Genomic DNA, 20,712 nt, shown 5'->3' with positions numbered 1-20,712 from the left:
CCTGCCAATGCGGGGGACACGGGTTCGAGCCCTGGTCTGGGAAGATCCCACATGCCGCGGAGCGGCTGGGCCCATGAGCCACAATTACTGAGCCTGTGCGTCTGGAGCCTGTGCTCCGCTGCAAGAGAGGCCGCGATAGTGAGAGGCCCGTGCACCGTGATGAAGGGTGGCCCCCACTTGCCACAACTAGAGAAAGCCCTCAGACAGAAACGAGGACCCAACACAGCCATTAATAAAATAAATAAAATAAACACAGAATAATCATTTAAAAAAAAAAAAAAGACAGGTGTAAACCTTTCCTTAACTTCATTACTAATTAATCAGTAAATATAAAATAATTCAGTACAGCAATGAAAAGGCTGAGATAAGTAAAATAAACTTTAAAAAATAATCCAAATTCATGTCATCTACAGGAGACACCTTTAGATTCAAAAACACAATTCAGTTGAAAGTAAAAGGATGAAGAAAGGATATACACGCAAATAATAACTAAAAGAGAGCAGTGGTGGCTATGATAAATTTAGAAAAAATAAATATTAAGAAGAAAATTGCTACTATAGATAAATAAGGACATTATATGTACTGATAAGAGGATAAACCATCAAGAAGATATAACAATTTTAAGCATATATGCACTTAACAGTGCACAAAGTACATGAGGAAAACCTGGTAGAACTGAAAGGACAAATAAATAATTAAATAATAACCCTATAAAGCTTCAATACTCCACTCTCAATTGTGGGTAAGTCAAGTAGGTAGAAGATCACTAAAGAAATAAACAACTTAAACAACATTATAAATGAACTAGACCTAACACACATCTATGGAACATTCCACCCAACAAGAGCAAAATACATACACTTCTCAAGTGCATGTGGAACGTTCTCCTGGGTAGACCATACTTTAGAGTGTAAGGTAAGCCTCAATATATTAAAAGTGACTGAAACCATACAAAGTATGTTCTGCAACAACAATGGAATAAAAATATAAATCAATAATAAAGTAAAATTTGGGAAATTCTCAAATACGTGAAAATTAAACAACACACTCCCAAAAAACTAATTCTTAAGAAATGGCAAAGTAAATTTTTAAATATAATTTTAGATTGAAAGGAAAACAAAACATACCAAAATTTATGGGATGCACCTAAAGCAGTACTCAGAGTGAAATTTATAGCTATAAATGCCTCTATCTAAAAGATATTTCAAATCAGTACCTAACATCTTGCACCATAAGAGACAAGGAAAAAAAAAAACAAATTACAGCCAAACAAAGTAGAATAGAGAAAATAATAAATATTAGAACAGAAATTAACTGAATTAAAGTATAGGAAAAAATTAAGAAAATCAAAAGTTGTTCTTTGAAAACATTATCAAATTTTAAAAACCGTTAGCAAGAATGACCAAGAGAAAAAAAAAAAGAGAGAAGATTCAAATTACAACAGTCATGAATTAAAAAAAGGGAAAATAAACACTAACTTTACAGAAATTTAATAAAAGGATTATAAAGAAACACAATGTACAGCTGTATACAAACAAATTAGATAACCTAGAAGAAATATGCAAATTTCTAGAAAGACACAAATTACTTAAACTGACTCAAGAAGAAATATAAAATCTGAATAGACTTATAGAAAGGGATCGAAGTAGGAGTCAAAAGACTTCTCACATAGAACAGCCAAAGCCCAAACAACTTCATTGGTGAAATGTACTAAACATCTCATGAAGAATTAATAATCTTCACAAAAACAGAAATGGAAGGAATACTTCACAAGCCATTCTCTAAGACCAGGTTAAGAGAAATAAACAACTCTGTTTATGGTCAATTGAATTTCAACAAGGTACCGAGATAATTTAGTGGGGAAAAGATATTCTTGTTCTTTATATAATGATGCATATAGAATGACACCTTAGTTACTGTAAAAGCATGTTATTCTTTGAAGGGAAAAACTCAATTATATGCATTTTCTAGAAACTGGAAAAAATAATCTACAGTTCATTTAGAAAAGTAAATGTATAAGAATTGCCAAAAATTTTTGAAATATATGTTTAATGAAAGAAAATTTGCCATACCAATTATTAAAAGGTACAGAAAACTTTTTGTAATTAGAAAAAAAAAAACCAGAAAAGTGGAAATATAGGTAAATAGACATCCTGGCCAGCTTCCCCCAAAGCAAGCAATCCAAGAGGAGAAGTCAGATGTTGCAGCGTCTTTTCTGATCTTAGAAGTCACACACCATCCATCCATAATATCCCATGGGTCATATATTAGCCCTATTTGATGTGGAAGGGGACTACATAACACCATGAATACCAGGAGATAAGGATCATTGGGTGTCATTTATAATGACGGTTACCAGAAAATTTTAGTAAGAAATTTCTTAAATCTGTTTTAAGAACATATAATAAATAATCTAAACTTTTATATACTTGATAAAATAAAATATGTGAAGGATAAACTGATATAGAAACAACAACAAATAAAGGAAAAAACTACTTACTTGGACAGAAATTTATAGAAACATTACACTCTTCAATTGGTCGCAGAGTCCCACTGAGTACGCTAAATTTGAATATGCCATCTTCGAAAAGTATACCAGTATTACTAATATCCAAATTCCACTCTACATCTTTTTTTGAAGTAATATGTAAAACAAGATCCTGTTCACACATAAAAAATAAAAGAAGAGATTTATAAAGATTATAATATGCAATATAAAATTTAGTTTGTATTGCTGTAGCAAATTGATAGTCCTAGGCACAAAGTCAAGCAATTAAAAGTGGTAATCATAGATAAAATGTTTTAAAAGTGATGTTAGGCAAACAAAGGGGTATGCAAATATGTTCACAGCCTGTTAGCAACTATGAAAAGTACTCAAGGGAGCTATGCTAGTTAGCAAGGACGCAGAGTAACAAGAACCTTCATTCATGATGGTGAGAATGCAAATTGGTACAGTCACTTTAGAAGACAGTTTGACAGCTTCTTATAATGTTAAACATATGTCTAACAAGTGATGCAGTAATCCTACTCTTAGGTATTTTCTTAAGTAAATTGAAAATTTATGTTCACACAAAAATCTGCATGTGAATATTTATAATAGCTTTGTTCATAATCACCAACCAATGGAAGTAGAAACAAACAAGATTTCCATCGACAAATGAATGTATAAACAAACTGTGGTACATCCATACAATGGGATAAAATTCAGTGACAAAATAAGTAAAATATTAATTCATGCAAAAACATAAGTGAATATTAAATATATTTTGTTAAGTAAAAGATGTCAGACCCAAATTTCTACATATGGTATAATTAAATTACCTGTCATTCTGGAAATGCACAATTTTGTGGGTGGAAAAAAAAAAATCAATTGCTGCCAAGTGTCAGTGTAAGGAGAAGTAGGTGATTGCTAAGGGGTTATACAGAGAATTTTTAGTATAATGAAACTGTTCTGTATGGCACTGAAGTAGTAAATAAATTATTCTATACATTTTTAAAAACTCATACAACTGTATACTGCATAGAGTGAACTTAAAGGTATGTAAATTAAAAACAATCAACCAAGATGCTGGGGATCCCAGCATGGATTGTAGACTGTGACAATCTACAGTAGTGTGGGTGGTAAGGAGTGTCCTAAGTAATTCTGGAAAACTGTGTTTTGACTGGAAACTATAAAGCTAAAGACAAAAAGATACTCTTTATAAACACTGTACCCTAGTTGGAAAATATGTTAATAATTCTAAAAGGGTACAGGTTAAAAATTCTGAAACTTCTTTACTAAGTCTACCAGGGTTAAAAAATAACTAAATACATTACAAATAAGGGAGTCAGATTTCTCACTGTCAGACAAACGAGTTAAAAATGAACAAGGGAGAAAGACTGAAATGAACCTTGTGGTGCGGGATTAGAGTCAGAGTTATCAGTTTGAATTCATGTTTAGATAGAAAGAGAGGAAAAGACAGATATAAATAGATGATAGGTAGATAGACAGATAGATAATTACCAATATATGTGTATTCATGGATTATTACACATACAAATAGTTCCTGGCTCTATTTGCCAAAAGGGCCTAGAACACGTGACACCACAGTAGCAGCTAGCACACCTAGTGTACAGATCTTGGTTTCTAAATACCATTCTCCTGTAAAAGATAATGAGGTTTCTTTGAAAAAATGTTGACTCAAGAGCTGGAACAACTAAAATAAAAGTGACCCTGGGAGGGAGATCTTCAACATGGCAGAGGAATAAGATGGGGAGATCACCATCCTCCCCACAAATACATCAAAAATACATCTACATGTGCAACAACTCCTACAGAACACATACTGAATGCGGGCAGAAGACCTCAGACCTCCCAAAAGGCAAGAAACTCCCCACGTACCTGGGTAGGGCAAAAGAAAAAGGAAAAAACAGAGACAAAACAATAGGGATGGGACCTGCACCAGTGGGAGGGAGCTGTGAAGGAGGAAAAGTTTCCACACACTAGGAAGCCCCTTCGCGGGCGGAGACTGAAGGGGGGGGTTCGGGGGGTGGTGGGGGGAAGCTTCAGCGCCACGGAGGAGAGCGCAGCAAGAGGGGTGCAGAGGGCAAAGCAGAGAGATTCCCGCACAGAGGATCGGTGCCGACCAGCACTCACCAGCCTGAGAGGCTTGTCTGCTCACCCGCTGGGACGGGTGGGGGCTGGGAGCTGAGGCTCGGGCTTCGGAGGTCGGATCCCAGGGAGAGGACTGGGGTTGGCTGCGTGAACACAGCCTGAAGGGGGCTAGTGCGTGACAGCTAGCGGGGAGGGAGTCCGGGAAAAAGTCTGGAACTGCATAAGAGGCAAGAGACCACTGTTTTGGGGTGTGCAAAGAGAGGGGATTCAGAGCACGGCATAAACGAGCTCCAGAGATGGGCGTGAGCCACAGCTAACAGCGCAGACATCAGAGACGGGCATGAAACGCTAAGGCTGCTGCTGCCGCCACCAAGAAGCCTGTGTGCAAGCACAGGTCACTATCCACACCTCCCCTCCCAGGAGCCTGTGCAGCCCGCCACTGCCAGGGTCCCGTGATCCAGGGAGAGCTTCCCCGGGAGAACACACGGCGCACCTCAGGCTGGTCCAATGTCATGCTGGCCTCTGCTGCCGCACGCACGCCCCGCATTTCATACCCCTCACATGACCAGGTCTGAGCAAGCCAGGGCCCCCTAATCAACCGCTGCTTTAACCCCTCCTGTCTGGGTGGGGAACAGAAGACAGAGAGCGACCTACACGCAGAGGCAGGTCCAAATCCAAAGCTGAACCCCAGGAGCTGTGCGAACAAAGAAGAGAAAGGGAAATCTCTCCCAGCAGCCTCAAGAGCAGCAGATTAAATCTCCACAATCAACTTGATGTACCCTGCATCTGTGGAATACCTGAATAGACAACGAATCATCCCAAATTGAGGAGGTGGACTTTGGGAGCAACGATATATATATATATTTTCCCCTTTTTCTCTTTTTGTGAGCATGTATGTGTGTGCTTCATTGTGTGATTTTTGTCTGTATAGCGTTGCTTTTACCATTTGTGCTAGGGTTCTATCTGTCTGGTTTTTCTGTTTGTTTTGTTTAGTTTTAGTATAGTTTTTAGCACTTGTTATCATTGGTGGATTTGGTTTTTGGTTGGGTTGCTCTCTTCTTTATTTCTTTTTTTTTATTTTTCTTTTTTTTCCTTTTTAGTAATTTTTAAAAATTTTTTATTTTAATAACTATATTTTATTTTTTTCTGTATTTCCTTTTTTCTCCCTTTTCTTCTGAGCCATGTGGCTGACAGGGTCTTGGTGCTCCAGCTGGCTGTCAGGTCTGTGCCTCTCAGGTGGGAGAGCTGAGTTCAGGACAATGGTCCACCAGAGACCCCCCGGCTCCATTTAATATCAAACGGCGAAAGCTGTCCCAGAGACCTCCATCTCAACGATAAGACCTAACTCCACTCAACGACCAGAAAGCTACAGTGCTGGACACCCTATGCCAAGCAACTAGCAAGACAAGAACACAACCCCACCCATTAGCAGAGAGGCTGCCTAAAATCACAATAAGGTCAAAGGCACACACAAACACACCACCGCACGCAGTCCTGCCCACCAGAAAGACAAGATCCAGCCTCATCCACCAAAACACAGGCAGCAGTCCCCTCCACCAGGAAGCCTACAAAACCCACTGAACCAACCTTACCCACTGGGGGCACACACCAAAAAGAATGGGAACTACGAACCTGCAGCCTGAGAAAAGGAGACCACAAACACAAGAAGTTAAGCAAAATGAGAAGACAGAGAAAAACACAGCAGCTGAAGGAGAAAGGTAAAAACCCACCAGACCAAACAAATGAAGAGGAAATAGGTAGTCTACCTGAAAAAGAATTCAGAGTAATGATAGTAAAGATGATGCAAAATCTTGGAAACAGAATGGAGAAAATACAAGAAACATTTAACAAGACCTAAAAGAACTAAAGAACAAACAAACAATGATGAACAACACAATAAATGAAACTAAAAATTCTCTATAAGGAATCAATAACAGAATAACTGAGGGAGAGGAACAGATAAGTGACCTGGAAGATAAAATAGTGGAAATAACTACTGCAGAGCAGAATAAAGAAAAAAGAATGAAAAGAATTGAGGACAGTCTCAGAGACCTCTGGGACAACATTAAACGCATCAATATTCAAATTATAGGGGTCCCAGAAGAAGAAGAGAAAAAGAAAGGGTCTGAGAAAATATTTGAAGAGACTGTTATTGAAAACTTCCCTAACATGGGAAAGAAAATAGTCAATCAAGTCCAGCAAGTGCAGAGAGTCCCATACAGGGTAAATCCAAGGAGAAACACTCCAAGACACACGTTAATCAAACTGTCAAAAATTAAATACAAAGAAAAAATATTAAAAGCAGCAAGGGAAAAACAACAAATAACATACAAGGGAATCCCCATAAAGTTAACAGCTGATCTTTCAGCAGAAACTCTGCAAGCCAGAAGGGAGTGGCAGGACATATTTAAAGTGATGGAAGGGAAAAACCTACAACCAAGATTACTCTACTCAGGAAGGATCTCATTCAGATTCGACAGAGAAATTAAAACCTTTACAGACAAGCAATAGCTAAGAGAATTCAGCAGCACCAAACCAGCTATACAACAAATGCTAAAGGAACTTCTCTAGGCACGAAACACAGAGATGGAAAACACCTACAATAACAAACCCAAAACAATTAAGAAAATGGTAACTGGAACATACATATCGATAATTACCTTAAATGTAAGTGGATTAAATGCTCCAACCAAAAGACATAGACTGGCTGAATGCATACAAAAACAAGACCCGTATATATGCTGTCTACAAGAGACCCACTTCAGACCTAGGGACACACAGAGATTGAAAGTGAGGGGATGGAAAAAGATACTCCATGCAAATGGAAATCAAAAGAAAGCTGGAGTAGCAATTCTGACAAAATAGACTTTAAAATAAACACTATTACAAGAGACAAAGAAGGACACTTCATAATGATCAAAGGATCAATCCAGGAAGAAGATATAAAAATTGTAAATATTTATGCACCCAATGTAGGAGCACCTCAAAACATAAGGCAAATGCTAACAGCCATACAAGGGGAAATCGACAGTAACACAGTCATAGTAGGGGAATTTAACACCCCACTTTCACCAATGGACAGATCATCCAAAATGAAAATAAATAAGAACACACAAGCTTTACATCATACATTAAACAAGAAGGACTTAATTGATATTTATAGGACATTCCATCCAAAAACAACTGAATACAGTTTCTTCTCAAGTGCTCATGGAACATTCTCCAGGAGAGATTATATCCTGGGTCACAAATCAAGCCCTGGTAAATTTAGCAAAATCGAAATCGTATCAAGTATGTCTTCCGACCACAACGCTGTGAGACTAGATATCAGTTACAGGAAAAAATCTGTAAAAAATACAAACATATGGAGGCTAAACAATACACTACTTAATAACCAAGAGATCACTGAGGAAATCAAAAAATACCTAGAAACAAATGACAATGAAAACACGATGACCCAAAAACTATGGGATGCAGCAAAAGCAGTTCTAAGACGGAAGTTTATAGCAATACAATCCTACCTCAAGAAACAAGAAAAATCTCAAATAAACAACCTAACCTTACATCTAAAGCAATCACAGAAAGAACAAAAAAACCCCAATGTTAGCAGAGGAAAGAAATAATAAAGATCAGATCAGAAATAAATGAAAATGAAAGAAACAAGAGCAAAGATCAATAAAACTAAAAGCTGGTTCTTTGATAAACAGAATTGATAAACCATTAGCTAGACTCATCAAGAAAAATAGGGAGAAGACTCAAATCAATAGAATTGGAAATGAAAAAGGAGAAGTAACAACTGACACTGCAGAAATACAAAGGATCATGAGAGATTACTACAAGCAACTCTATGCCAATAAAATGGACAACCTGGAAGAAATGGACACATTCTTAGAAAAGCACAACCTTCCAAGACTGAATCAGGAAGAAACAGAAAATATAAACAGACCAAACACAAGCACTGAAATTGAGACTGTGATTAAAAATCTTCCAACAAACAAAAGCCCAGGACCAGATGGCTTCAGAGGCAAATTCTATCAAACATCTAGAAAAGAGCTAACACCTATCCTTCTCAAACACTTCCAAAATATAGCAGAGGGAGGAACACTCCCAAACGCATTCTACGAGGGCACCTTCACCCTGATGCCAAAACCAAAGATGTCACAAAGAAAGAAAACTACAGGCCAATATCACTGATGAACATAGATGCAAAAATCCTCTACAAAATACTAGCGAACAGAATCCAACAGCACATTAAAAGGATCATACACCATGATCAAGTGGGGTGTAGCCCAGGAATGCAAGGATTCTTCAGTATACACAAATCAATCAAGGTGATAAACCATATTAACAAACTGAAGGAGAAAAATCTTATGATAATCTCGGTAGATGCAGAAAAAGCTTTCAACAAAATTCAACACCCATTTATGATAAAAACCTTCCAGAAAGTAGGCACAGAGGGAACGTACCTCAACATAATACAGGACATATATGACAAACCCACAGCCAGCATCATTCTCAGTGGTGAAAAACTGAAACCAGTTCCACTAAGATCAGGAACAAGACAAAGTTGTCCACTCTCACCACTATTAGTCAACACAGTTTTGGAAATTTTAGCCACAGCTATCAGAGAAGAAAAAGAAATAAAAGGAATCCAAATCAGAAAAGAAGAAGTAAAGCTGTCACTGTTTGCAGATGACATGATACTATACACAGAGAATCCTAAAGATGCTACCAGAAAAGTACTAGAGCTAATCAATGAATTTGGTAAAGTAGCAGGATACAAAATTAATGCACAGCAATCTCCTGCATTCCTACACACTAATGATGAAAAATCTGAAAGAGAAACTAAGAAACACTCCCATTTACCGCTGCAACAAAAAGAACAAAATACCTAGGAATAAACCTACCTAAGGAGACAAAAGACCTGTACGCAGAAAATTAAAAGACACTGATGAAAGAATTTAAAGATGATACAAACAGATGGAGAGATATACCCTGTTCGTGGATTGGAAGAATCAACATTGTGAAAATGACTATACTAACAAAGCAATCTGCAGATTCAATGCAATCCCTAACAAACTACGAATGGCATTTTTCACAGAACAAGAACAAAAAATTTCACAATTTGTATGGAAACACAAAAGACCCTGAATAGCCAAAGCAATCTTGAGGAAGAAAAAGGGAGCTGGAGGAACCATGCTCCCGGACTTCAGACTATACTACAAAGCTACAGCAATCAAGACAGTATGGTACTGGCACAAAAACAGAAATATAGATCAATGGATCAGGATAGAAAGCCCAGAGATAAACCCACGCACGCACATATGGTCACCTTATTTTTGCCAAAGGAGGCAAGAATACACAATGGAAAAAAGACAGCCTCTTCAATAAGTGGTGCTGGGAAAAATGGACAGCTACATGTAAAAGAATGAAATTGGAACACTCCTTAACACTATACACAAAAATAAACTTAAAATGGATTAAAGACCTAAATGTAAGGCCAGACACTATCAAACTCTTAGAGAAAATCATAGGCAAAACACTCTATAACATACATCACAGCAAGATCCTTTTTGATCCACCTCCTAGAGAAATGGAAATAAAAACAAAAATAAACAAATGGGACCTAATGAAACTTAAAAGCTTTTGCACTGCAAAGGAAACCATAAACAAGACAAAAAGACAACCCTCAGAATGGGGAAAAATATTTGCAAATGAAGCAACTGACAAAGGATTAATCTCCAAGATTTACAAGCAGCTCATGCAGCTCAATATCAAAAAAACAAACAACCCAATCCAAAAATGGGCAGAAGATCTAATAGACGTTTCTCCAAAGAAGATATACAGATTGGCAACAAACACATGAAGGAATGCTCAACATCACTAATCATTAAAGAAATGCAAATCGAAACTACAATGAGGTATCACCTCACATCAGTCAGAATGGCCATCATCAAAAAATCTACAAACAATAAATGCTGCAGAGGGTGTGGAGAAAAGGGAACCCTCATACACTGTTGGTGGGGATGTAAATTGATACAGCCACTATGGAGAACAGTATGGACGTTCCTTAAAAAACTAAAAATAAAACTACCATGTGACCCAGCAGTCCCATTACTGGGCATATATCCTGAGAAAACCATAATTCAAAGAGTCATGTACCACAATTTCCATTGCAGCAGTATTTACAATAGCCAGGACATGGAAGCAACCTAAGTGTCCCTCGACAGATGAATGGATAAAGAAGATGTGGCACATATATACAATGGAATATTACTCAGCCATAAAAAGAAAGGAAATTGAGTAATTTGCAGTGAGGTGGATGGACCTAGAGTCTGTCATACAGAGTGAAGTAAGTCAGAAAGAGAAAAACAAATACTGTATGCTAACACATATATATGGAATCTAAGAAAAAAAAAAAAAGATTCTGTAGAACCTAGGGGCAGGACAGGAATAAAGACGCAGACGTAGACAATGGACTTGAGGACACGGGGAGGGTGAAGTGTAAGCTGGGCTGAAGTGAGAGAGTGGCATGGACATATATACACTACCAAATGTAAAATAGATAGCTAGTGGGAGGCAGCCGCATAGCACAGGGAGATCAACTCGGTGCTTTGTGACCACCTAGAGGGTTGGGATAGGGAGGGTGGGAGGGAGACGCAAGAGGGAGGCGATATGGGGATATATGTATATGTATAGCTGATTCACTTTGTGATACAGCAGAAACTAACACACCATTGTAAAGCAATTATACTCCAATAAAGGTGTTAAAAGAAAAAAAAAAGTGACCCTGGACCATTCTGTAGCAAAGGAAGTAAGAGAATGCTTTAAAATCATAAAGAAGGGAGTATATCAAAGGGCCAATCTAAAAGAGGTCCTAATGGCCAAAGCTGGAACAGTTTTAGCAACAAAATAAAAAAGGTAACATTGGATTAAAGCTAAAAGTATGGAATAAATATATGTGAGTTCACACAGATATATTAAGTAACTAACTAACTAAATAAATAAATAAATGGAGAGAGGAAATAACCTTTCTAACAGAAAAATTCCGAATAATATATGTAAATATCCCCTCCAGAAGGTGGAGCTTGACCCTACCCCTTGAGTCTGGGCTGAAATCGATGACTCACTTCCAAAGCACAGAGTGTGGAAAGGGAAAAATAGTTTCTCCAACTTTACAGTGGAGAAACCTGGCATGTATATTGATATCATGTCCTCCCTTCGCATGATATGACAAAAAGCACATTTCACCTCTGTGACATTCTTCCCCAAAGTCCATGGAAAATAAGAACTGAGCCTAGTCAGGTGGAAAATATAAGACAAACTGAAATTAAAGAACATTCTGGAAAAAAAATATGCCAGACCAGTATTTTTTTTTAATTAACATGGTCATAAAAAATTAGTAAGATTGAGAACCTGTCATATATTAGAGGAGACTAAATGCAATATGGTATCCTGGACTGGACCCTAGTACAGTAAAAGGACCTTAGTAAATACCTGGTGAAATGTGAATAGAGTCTGTTGTTTAGTTAATAATATTTTACTCATGTTAATTTCTTAGTGTTAAAAAATTCTTCTCCGGTTGTATAAGGTGTTAACATTAGGGAAAGTTGTGTAACGTGTATGCAGAAAGTCTCTGCACTGTCTTTGTGATGTTCCTATAAATATGGGAGCTATGTACATGACTTGTGTGCAAACTCATCTTTCCAGTGCAACCCGCTATGAAAATAAAAGCTTTAACCAGGTTTTTTTAAACTTTATTCTTCCAAATTGGAAGTGTGTAGAATGATCCATGCAATTGTCACCACAACAAAATAATATACTTTGTTTCTTTGTAATGCATGATTGATTTAAAATATTCAGGATAAAAAAATGAGGCGATTTTACTCCCAGATGTCTCTAAGTAGTGAGACATCTATTTAGCTCTAATATTTGTGTACTTTATAACAAAGTTCATTTGCACCTAATAAAGAAAACATCTCTTAATACAGAAGGTGAGCATGGTATCATACTAGTTATGTGAATGCCTCATATTTCTCATTCTGAAATTGAGTAAATGGTATAAGATCTCTAACATACTATCCACTTTCTATATCCTGTCCTAAGAATTGAACTGTTCCTCTATGGAGAAACATTGTTTAATTAGTTTAGCATGTGTAGTATGGTTATTTTTCTTTATAAATTCATCAAAATGATACATGTATATAGCTTACACAAATAGTTGAAATACACTTATAAAAAAGTTGGCCCACTCAGCTCCTCCTCATCAACAGTCGTGCTTCCCAGAAGCAACCAATTTTAACCAATTCTTATTTCAATTTTCTCTAATAGTTATAGCCTATTCTAAATGTGGTGCTGATATAGCTTACTTTAGGATTTTTATTGCTGCCATAACAAGTTACCACAAAGTTAGTGGTTTAAAACAAAACAAATTTATCACATTACAGTCTTGTAGATTAGAAGGTCAATGCAGATATCACTGGACTAAAACCAAGGTGTTAGAAAGAATTATGATACTTTCCAGAGGTTCTAGAGAAGAATCTGTTTCCTTGCCAGTCTCAGTTTCTAGAGTTCAGACAAATTCTTTGGCTGGTGGCCTCCTTGCACTATCTTCAAATCCAGCAACATCACATCTCTCTGACCCCTCTTCTATCATCACATATCCTTCTGACCACAGTCAGGAAAGGTTCTCTGTTTTTAACTCTTCATGTGATTAGACTGGGACCATCTACGTAATCTCAGATAATCTCCCATGCTCAAGATCATTATTCTAATTACATTATACCTCAGCAAAGTATCTTTTACAGTATAAGGGACTGTATTTACAAATGCAGGAAAACTGATATAAAAGACAAAAAAAGGGGCACTACAAATACAAATTTCTACAATGTATGCCTGAGCTTCTTTCTTATGCATGTCTCTCTTTTTTTCTTTCCAGATGGATTCATAGTTAGAAGAGAGGCAGAAATATAAGAAATAAAGAGTAGATTATCATAGAAGTGACTGTATTATATATCTGGACTTTTGCAATTTTTATTATTGCCTCTCACATTTCCTCACCTGTATGGAACATATTTCATGTTAATTTTAATCATAGCTCCCATTTGTATAAAGAAAGAGGGATAACCATTCAATTTAATATATTTTGAATAGTCCTATTAAAATATACATATATAAAGTAAGTGGCTTTATATGTTTGTATACTGATTATTACTTCTGAGAAATACGGTCTATATATACATATATATATATATATGCAAGTTCTCTAAAATGAAAGTATTCTTACAACACATGCTTCAGAATAATCACCTTAATAAACTGAAAACCATAATCAGAAAAAAATTATAAATTGCATCAATTCTCTATACACACCTGAGTTTTTGTGACACTTTTATTAAGATCCATAGTATGTAATGGAATTTCAAATATAAAATCAGTGCTGGAAAATGTCATTGGTGCTTGCAACACTGTGAGAGAAAAGCAAATACACTGTTAAAATACTAATAGACATAAGCTCACAGATAATTTTTACTTTACATTTAAATTTTCTACCTATTTTTGTATTTCCAGCCAGAAAACAAAATTATGTTTAAAAACATTTCAGAATATCTTGGTTTATCACATCTGTAAGTTCCAATTTTGTAATGGTAGTTAATTACAAGTAAAGTATAAAATGTACCCTTGAGTCAATAAAAGAGTATAAAATATACTAAATATTGACCTCAGGAAAAAAATAGACAAAGTTAAAATGATCTCCACAGTAAAGTTTCACCATTGCAGAAGTACAGAAGTGTAAAGAAATATAGAAGGAAAAATTATTGGAATAAAGGGAAAATATATAGATGGCATATAATAAAACATTTTATACATGAAACAGAAAAGCTCTACAGAGAAAATGGCTATTCTATGGAAGATTAGGAATGGACTCATATGTAAAAATACATTAGAGAAGATATTATCTGCTGGAAACTCCTATATTTTTAATAGATTTTTAGAGCAATTTTAGATTCACAGAACTGAGGAGAGATTTCCCATATAACCCCCTCACCACTGCCACACACACAGCCTCTTCCATTATCAACATCCTCTACCACAGCAGTACATTCGTTACACAGGAACCTGCAATGACACATCATTATAAGCTAATGCCCACTGTTTACATTAGTGATCATTCATGGTGTACATTCTCTAGGTTTGAACAAACGTATAATGACATCAATCCACCACTATAGTTTCATACAAAGGAAATTCACTGCCCCCAAAATCCTCTGTGGTCTACCTATTTGTCTCTCTCCCCCCACAACCCTTGGAAGCCACTGATCTTTTTATTGCCTCCATAGTTTTACATCTTCCAAACTGTTATACAGTTGGAATGATACAGTAATGTAGGCTTGTGAGATTAGATTCTTTCACTTAGTAATGTATATTTAAGGTTCTTCCATGTCTTTTCATGACGTGATAGCTCATTTCTTTTTAGTGCTAAATACTATTCCACTGTCTGGATGTACCACAGTTTATCCATTCACCTACTTGGATAAACAAGATTTGGAAGGACATCTTGGTTGCTTCCAAATTTTGGCAATTATGAACAAAGCTGCCATAAAATTTACATGCAGGCTTTTGTGTGAATATGAGTTTTTAACTCCTTTGGGTAAATACCAAGGAGAATGATCTGCTGGATTGTATTGTTAAGAGTATGTTTAGTGTTGGAAGAAACCACCAAATGCCCAACTGTCTTCCAAAGAAGCAATATTATCTTTCAATCCCATCAGCAATGCAATCTCACTAGCAACTGCATTCACACCAGTTCCTGTTGTTCACATCCTCATCAGCATTTAGCATCTCAGTGTTCTGGATTCTGGCCATGCTAATAGGTGTATAGTGGTATCTTATTGTTGTTTTAATTTGCATTTTCTTGATAACATATGATGTGGAGCATTTTTTCATGTGCTTATCTGCCATCAGTATATCTCCTTTAGTAAGGTGTATGTTCAGATCTCTGACCCATGTTTTAATTGGTTTTTCTTATTGTTGCATTTTGAAGAGTTCTCTGTATATGTCTTTTGCAAATATTTTCTCCCAGTCAGCAGCTTGTCATTTGGTATCTTAATAGTGTCTTTTGCAGAGCAGAAATTTTTAATATTAATTAGGTCCAGCTTATTAATCCTTTCTTTCATAGATCTTGCCTTTGTTGTTGTACCTAAAATGTCACTGCCAAACCCAAGGTCATTTTAGAGATGTTTTCCTATGTTATTTTCTATGAGTTTTAGTTTTGCATTTTACATTGCGGTCTGCAATCCATTTTGAGTTAATTTTTGTGAAGGGTATAAAGTCTGTGTCTAGATTCATTTTTTTGCTTATGGATGTCCAGTTATTCAGTACCATTCTTTAAAAAGACTATTCCGAATTGTACTGCCTCTACTTCTTTGTCAAAGATGAGTTGACTATACTTATGCAGGCCTATTTCTGGGCTCTTTTTTCTGTTCCATTGATCTATTTGTCTAGTTTTGTCAATACTAAACTCTCCTGATTATTGTACCTTTGTAGTAAGTCTTGAAGTTGGGTAGTGTCTGTCCTCTAACTTTGTTCTGTTCCTTCAATAGCATGTTGGCCACTGTGGGTCTTTTCCCTTTTCATATAAACTTTGAATCAATATGTCTGTCAATATCCACAAAATAACTTGCTGGGATTTTGATTGGGAATGCATTGAATCTCTAGATCAAGTTGGGAAGAACTGCCAACTTGACAATACTGAGCCTTTCCATGCATTAACATGGAATATTGTTCCATTTATTTAATTCTTCTTTGATATCCTTCATCAGAGTTTTGTAGTTCTCCTCATATAGCTCTTATTAAGTATTTTGTTCAATTTATACCTAAGTATTTCATTTTTGTTGGGTGCTAATATAAATGGTATTTTGTATTTAATTTTAAATTCCATTTTACATTACTTGTATACAGGAAAGCAACTGACTTTTGTATATTAGCCTGTATCCTGCAACCTTACTATAATAGCTTATTAGTTCCAGGAGTTTGTTTTTTTTAATTTACTCAGCTTTTCTATAGACAATCATGTCATCCGTGAACAAAGGCAGTTTTAGTTCTTCCTTCCTAATCTGTATACCTTTCAATTCCTTTTTATGTCTTATTGCATTAGCTAAGTCTTCCAGTACAATGTTGAGAAATAGTGGTGAGAGGGGATATCCTAGCCTGGTTTCTGTTCTTAGTGAGAAAGCTTCAAGTTTCTCACCATTAAGAATGATGTTAGCTGTGGGGGGTTTTCGTAGATATTTTCTGTCAAGTTGAGAAAGTTCCCCTCCATCACTCATTTACTGATTTTTTTTTTTTTAATATATGGGTAATGGATTTTGTAAAATGCTTTTTTTCTGCATCTACTGATATGATCATGTGATATTTTCTTCTTTAGCCTGTTAATGTGATGGATTAATTTTTTTTCTTTCTAATAAAAAAGTTGTATGTTCTTCATAAAGAAAACAGTAAGAACACAAAAAAATCACCCCCCCCAATTATCTATACTCTACCCACTCAGAAATCATTACTGTTTATGTTTTGTCTACATACAATTTTTTATATACATATATATTTCCATAACCCAAAAGTGGGGCCATATAACCACGTTTTGTAATCTACACTTTTTTTAAATTTAACAAGATATCATGAATTTTCTTGGAAGTATAGCATTCCTTAATAAACTCATAGTATAATCTAATTAGCCAATCCCCTATTGCTGGACATTTAGGTTACTCCCAGTATTTCACCATCATTGGTAATGCTCTAATGAACATCTTTATATATTGCTTTGTTTTCTTAGGATAAATTCCTAAGGAATGTTCTTAACAGAGAAAACTGTTATTTGGGGGTTGTATCTATAATATATATTATTTCACTGGTTTAAGTTATAGTTTGCTGATTTAAAATATACCTTCAATTCCTCTAGTGCTTTTACTTTGCACAGTGCTTTCCACTTTGCCAAGTATGCAAGGAAGCTACCAATTGTCCTTTTTTACTGATAAGAAAACTGGTTAATTGAGTTTTGAATGTGAACCAGCCTTGCATACATGAGATACCCCTATACCTCTATCTTTCCCCTTCCCACTGGTAACCACCAGTTTGTTCTCTATATATGTAAGTCTGTTCCTGTTTTATTATATATTGGGTTGGCCAAAGGGTTCATTTGGGTTTTCCCATAACATCTTATGGAAAAACCCAAATGAACTTTTTGGCCAACCCAGTATATTCATTTATTTTTTATATTCCACATACAAGTGATAACAGAGTATTTGTCTTTATCTGCAAGGACCTTCTTAATAACAAAATAATCCTAATTCCTCCCTACCTTCCTTAACATACTTATAGCATAATTGTTTGATGACTGTCATTGTTTCATTGTCATTAATTTCACTTACATATAAGTATACATAAACATATATATAAATAAATAACCTGTTGCCATTATGTTGAATAAACTTAAACGTCAGATCAAGAATATGAAAAATAAAAACTCTTATTTTACCTTTATTTATTTAGTCTCCAGTGCTCTTCTTTTCTTTATATAGATCTAAGTTTCTCACCTATATCATTTTTCTTCTCGCTAAAGAACTTCTTTTAATATTTCTTTCAAGGCAGGTCTATTGGCAACAAATCCCCTCAATTTTTGTTTTTCTGAAAAAGTCTTTATTTCTCCTTCACTTTTGAAGGATAATTTCTCAAGGTACAGAATTCCAGATTGGTGTTTTTTTGTCTCTCAACACTTCATATATTTCCCTCCATTCTCTTCTTGCTTGCATAGTTTCTGAGAAGTCACATATAATTCTTATCTTTGCTCCTCAATATAGTAAGGTGTTTTTTCCTCTGAATTACTTCAGGATTTTTTAAAATTAATTTTTATTAGAGTGTAGTTGTTTTACAATGTTGTGTTCATTTCTGCTGTACAGCTAAGTGAATCAGTTATACATATACATATATCCACTCTTTTAAATTCCCTTTCCATCTAGGTCACCACAGAGCACTGAGTAGAATTCCCTGTGCTATATGGTAGGTTCTCATTAGTTATCTATTTTATATATAGTAGTGTATATATGTCAATCCCAATCTCCCAATTCATCCCAACCCCCTTCCCCCCTTGATAACTATAAGTCTGTTTTCTACATCTATGACTCTATTTCTGCTTTGCAATTAAGTTCATGTATACCATTTTTCTAGATTCCACATAAATATTATACGGTATTTGTCTTTCTTTCTGACTTACTTCACTTTGTACAACAATCTTTAGATCCATCCATGTTGCTGCAAATGGCATTAATTTGTTCCTTTTTATGGCTGAGTAATATTCCATTGCATATATGTACCACATCTTCTTTATCCATTCCTCTCTCAGTGGATATTTAGGTTGCTTCCATGTCCTGGCTACTGTAAATAGTGCTGCAATGAACATCAGGGTGCATGAATTCTCAGGATTTTTTAATCTTTGATTTTTTTTGCAGTTTGAAAGTGATATGCCTAGGTGTAGTTTTTGCCATTCATCCTGTGTGGTATTCTCTGAGCCTACTGGATCCATGGTTTGGTGTCTGACATTAATTTGGAGGAAATTCCAGTCATTATGTTTCAAATATTTCTTCTGTTACTTTTTCTTCTCCCTCTGGTCTTTCCAGTATGCATATATTACATCATATTTTGTAGTTGTCCCACAGTACGTACATAGTCTGTTCTTTTTTTTTTTTTTTTTCAGTCTTTTCTATCCTTGCTTTTCTTTGGAGATATCTATTGATATATCCTCAAGTTCATAGATTCTTTCCTCAGCCATGTCCAGTCTACTAATACTCCTATCAATGACTCTTCATTTCTGTTCCAGTGTTTTTGATCTATAGCACTTCTTCTGGATCTTCTTAGAATTTTCACCTCTCTGCTTATATTGCCCATCTGTTCTTGCATGCTGTCTACTTTACCCATTACAGTCCTAAGCATATTAATCATAGTTGCTTTAAATTCCCAATGCAATCATTCCAACACCTCTGCCATATCAGCATCTGGTTTTCAACGCTAGTTCTGTCTCTTCAAACTATGTTTTTCACCTTTTAGTATGTCTTGTACTTTTTTCTTGATACTTAGACATGATGTACTGGGTAAAAGGAACTGCTGAAAACAGACCTTTAGTAATGTGGTAGTAAGTTGTGGGGGGAGGGGAAACATTCTATAATCCTATGATTAGATCTCAGTCTTTAGGTGAGCCTGTGTCTCTAGACTGTGAACTTTACATGTGCTTCTCAATCTGTGCCCCACCACCACCACTTTGGGACTAAACGGCTAGAGCGGGCTGAGTTGGGTATTTCTCTTCTCCCACATAGAAGGTTACAGGAGGCTGGAGTTGGATATTTCCCTTCCCTGAGATCAGTGAGGTTCTGATAAAACCCTAGCAGGATCTGGTCAAATAGTTTCTCCTGAGGGCAGTCCCTGTTAAGCAGAACAGAATGCTCTGGCATATTTCAAAATTATTCCTTTTCCTCACCCCTGCCAGAAACATGAGGGGATTTTTCTCCTATATTCACTGAGAGACTCAAGTCAAGCTCCTGGACGTAAAATTCACAAAACTATCAGAGCCCCTAATGACTGGGGATCCATGGAGATTTTCTCTCAGACTTGTCCATGCTGAACCTCCAGCAATTCATCAATTATGGTACAGGTTTCCTTCCTCAAGCATTGATTCCTGAAGTAACTTCCATTCCAGCAAGTTGTGATTCTCTGTATTTGCCCATGACTCTTCCGATTTTCAGGAGCATGAATCTGCCCTGTGACCTCACTTCTCTTATAGATCTACAACTATTTGTTGATTTTTCAGTTTGTTTAGCTTTTGTACTTGTTGTAAGGATGGAGCAGTAACTTCCAAGCCTCTTACACACTGAACCAGAGACCAGAATTGAAAATCTATACTTTTTTGAAACTTACCTTGGAGACGTTTGTAATCCTTAATGAAAACTCAAGAATCTTACAAGTTTATGGGAATGTAAGTCCCTGGAAAGAAACCAATTTCTGATGCAAAAACGCATGCATCTTACAAGTGCTTTTATTATACCAGTGGAATTAATAGATGCTTTGGCAGG

The 20,712-nt window shown here is 36.0% G+C and overlaps 1 protein-coding gene across 1 annotated transcript in view; it reads right to left on the bottom strand.

The window, feature by feature from the left end:
- The window catches only part of CFAP47 (cilia and flagella associated protein 47), a 489,567-nt gene that overhangs the window by 375,211 nt on the left and 93,644 nt on the right, over nucleotides 1-20,712 (bottom strand). The window contains 2 exon segments of the mRNA XM_036839258.1: nucleotides 2,501-2,660; nucleotides 13,967-14,061. Coding sequence (XP_036695153.1) covers nucleotides 2,501-2,660; nucleotides 13,967-14,061 — 255 coding nt within the window.

The sequence above is a fragment of the Balaenoptera musculus genome, chromosome X, assembly GCF_009873245.2.
Source record: "Balaenoptera musculus isolate JJ_BM4_2016_0621 chromosome X, mBalMus1.pri.v3, whole genome shotgun sequence".
In the NCBI taxonomy this organism is placed as follows: Eukaryota; Metazoa; Chordata; class Mammalia; order Artiodactyla; family Balaenopteridae; genus Balaenoptera; species Balaenoptera musculus.
The sequence above is the reverse complement of the archived record's forward strand: the minus strand, read 5'-3'. Positions and strand labels throughout refer to the sequence as shown.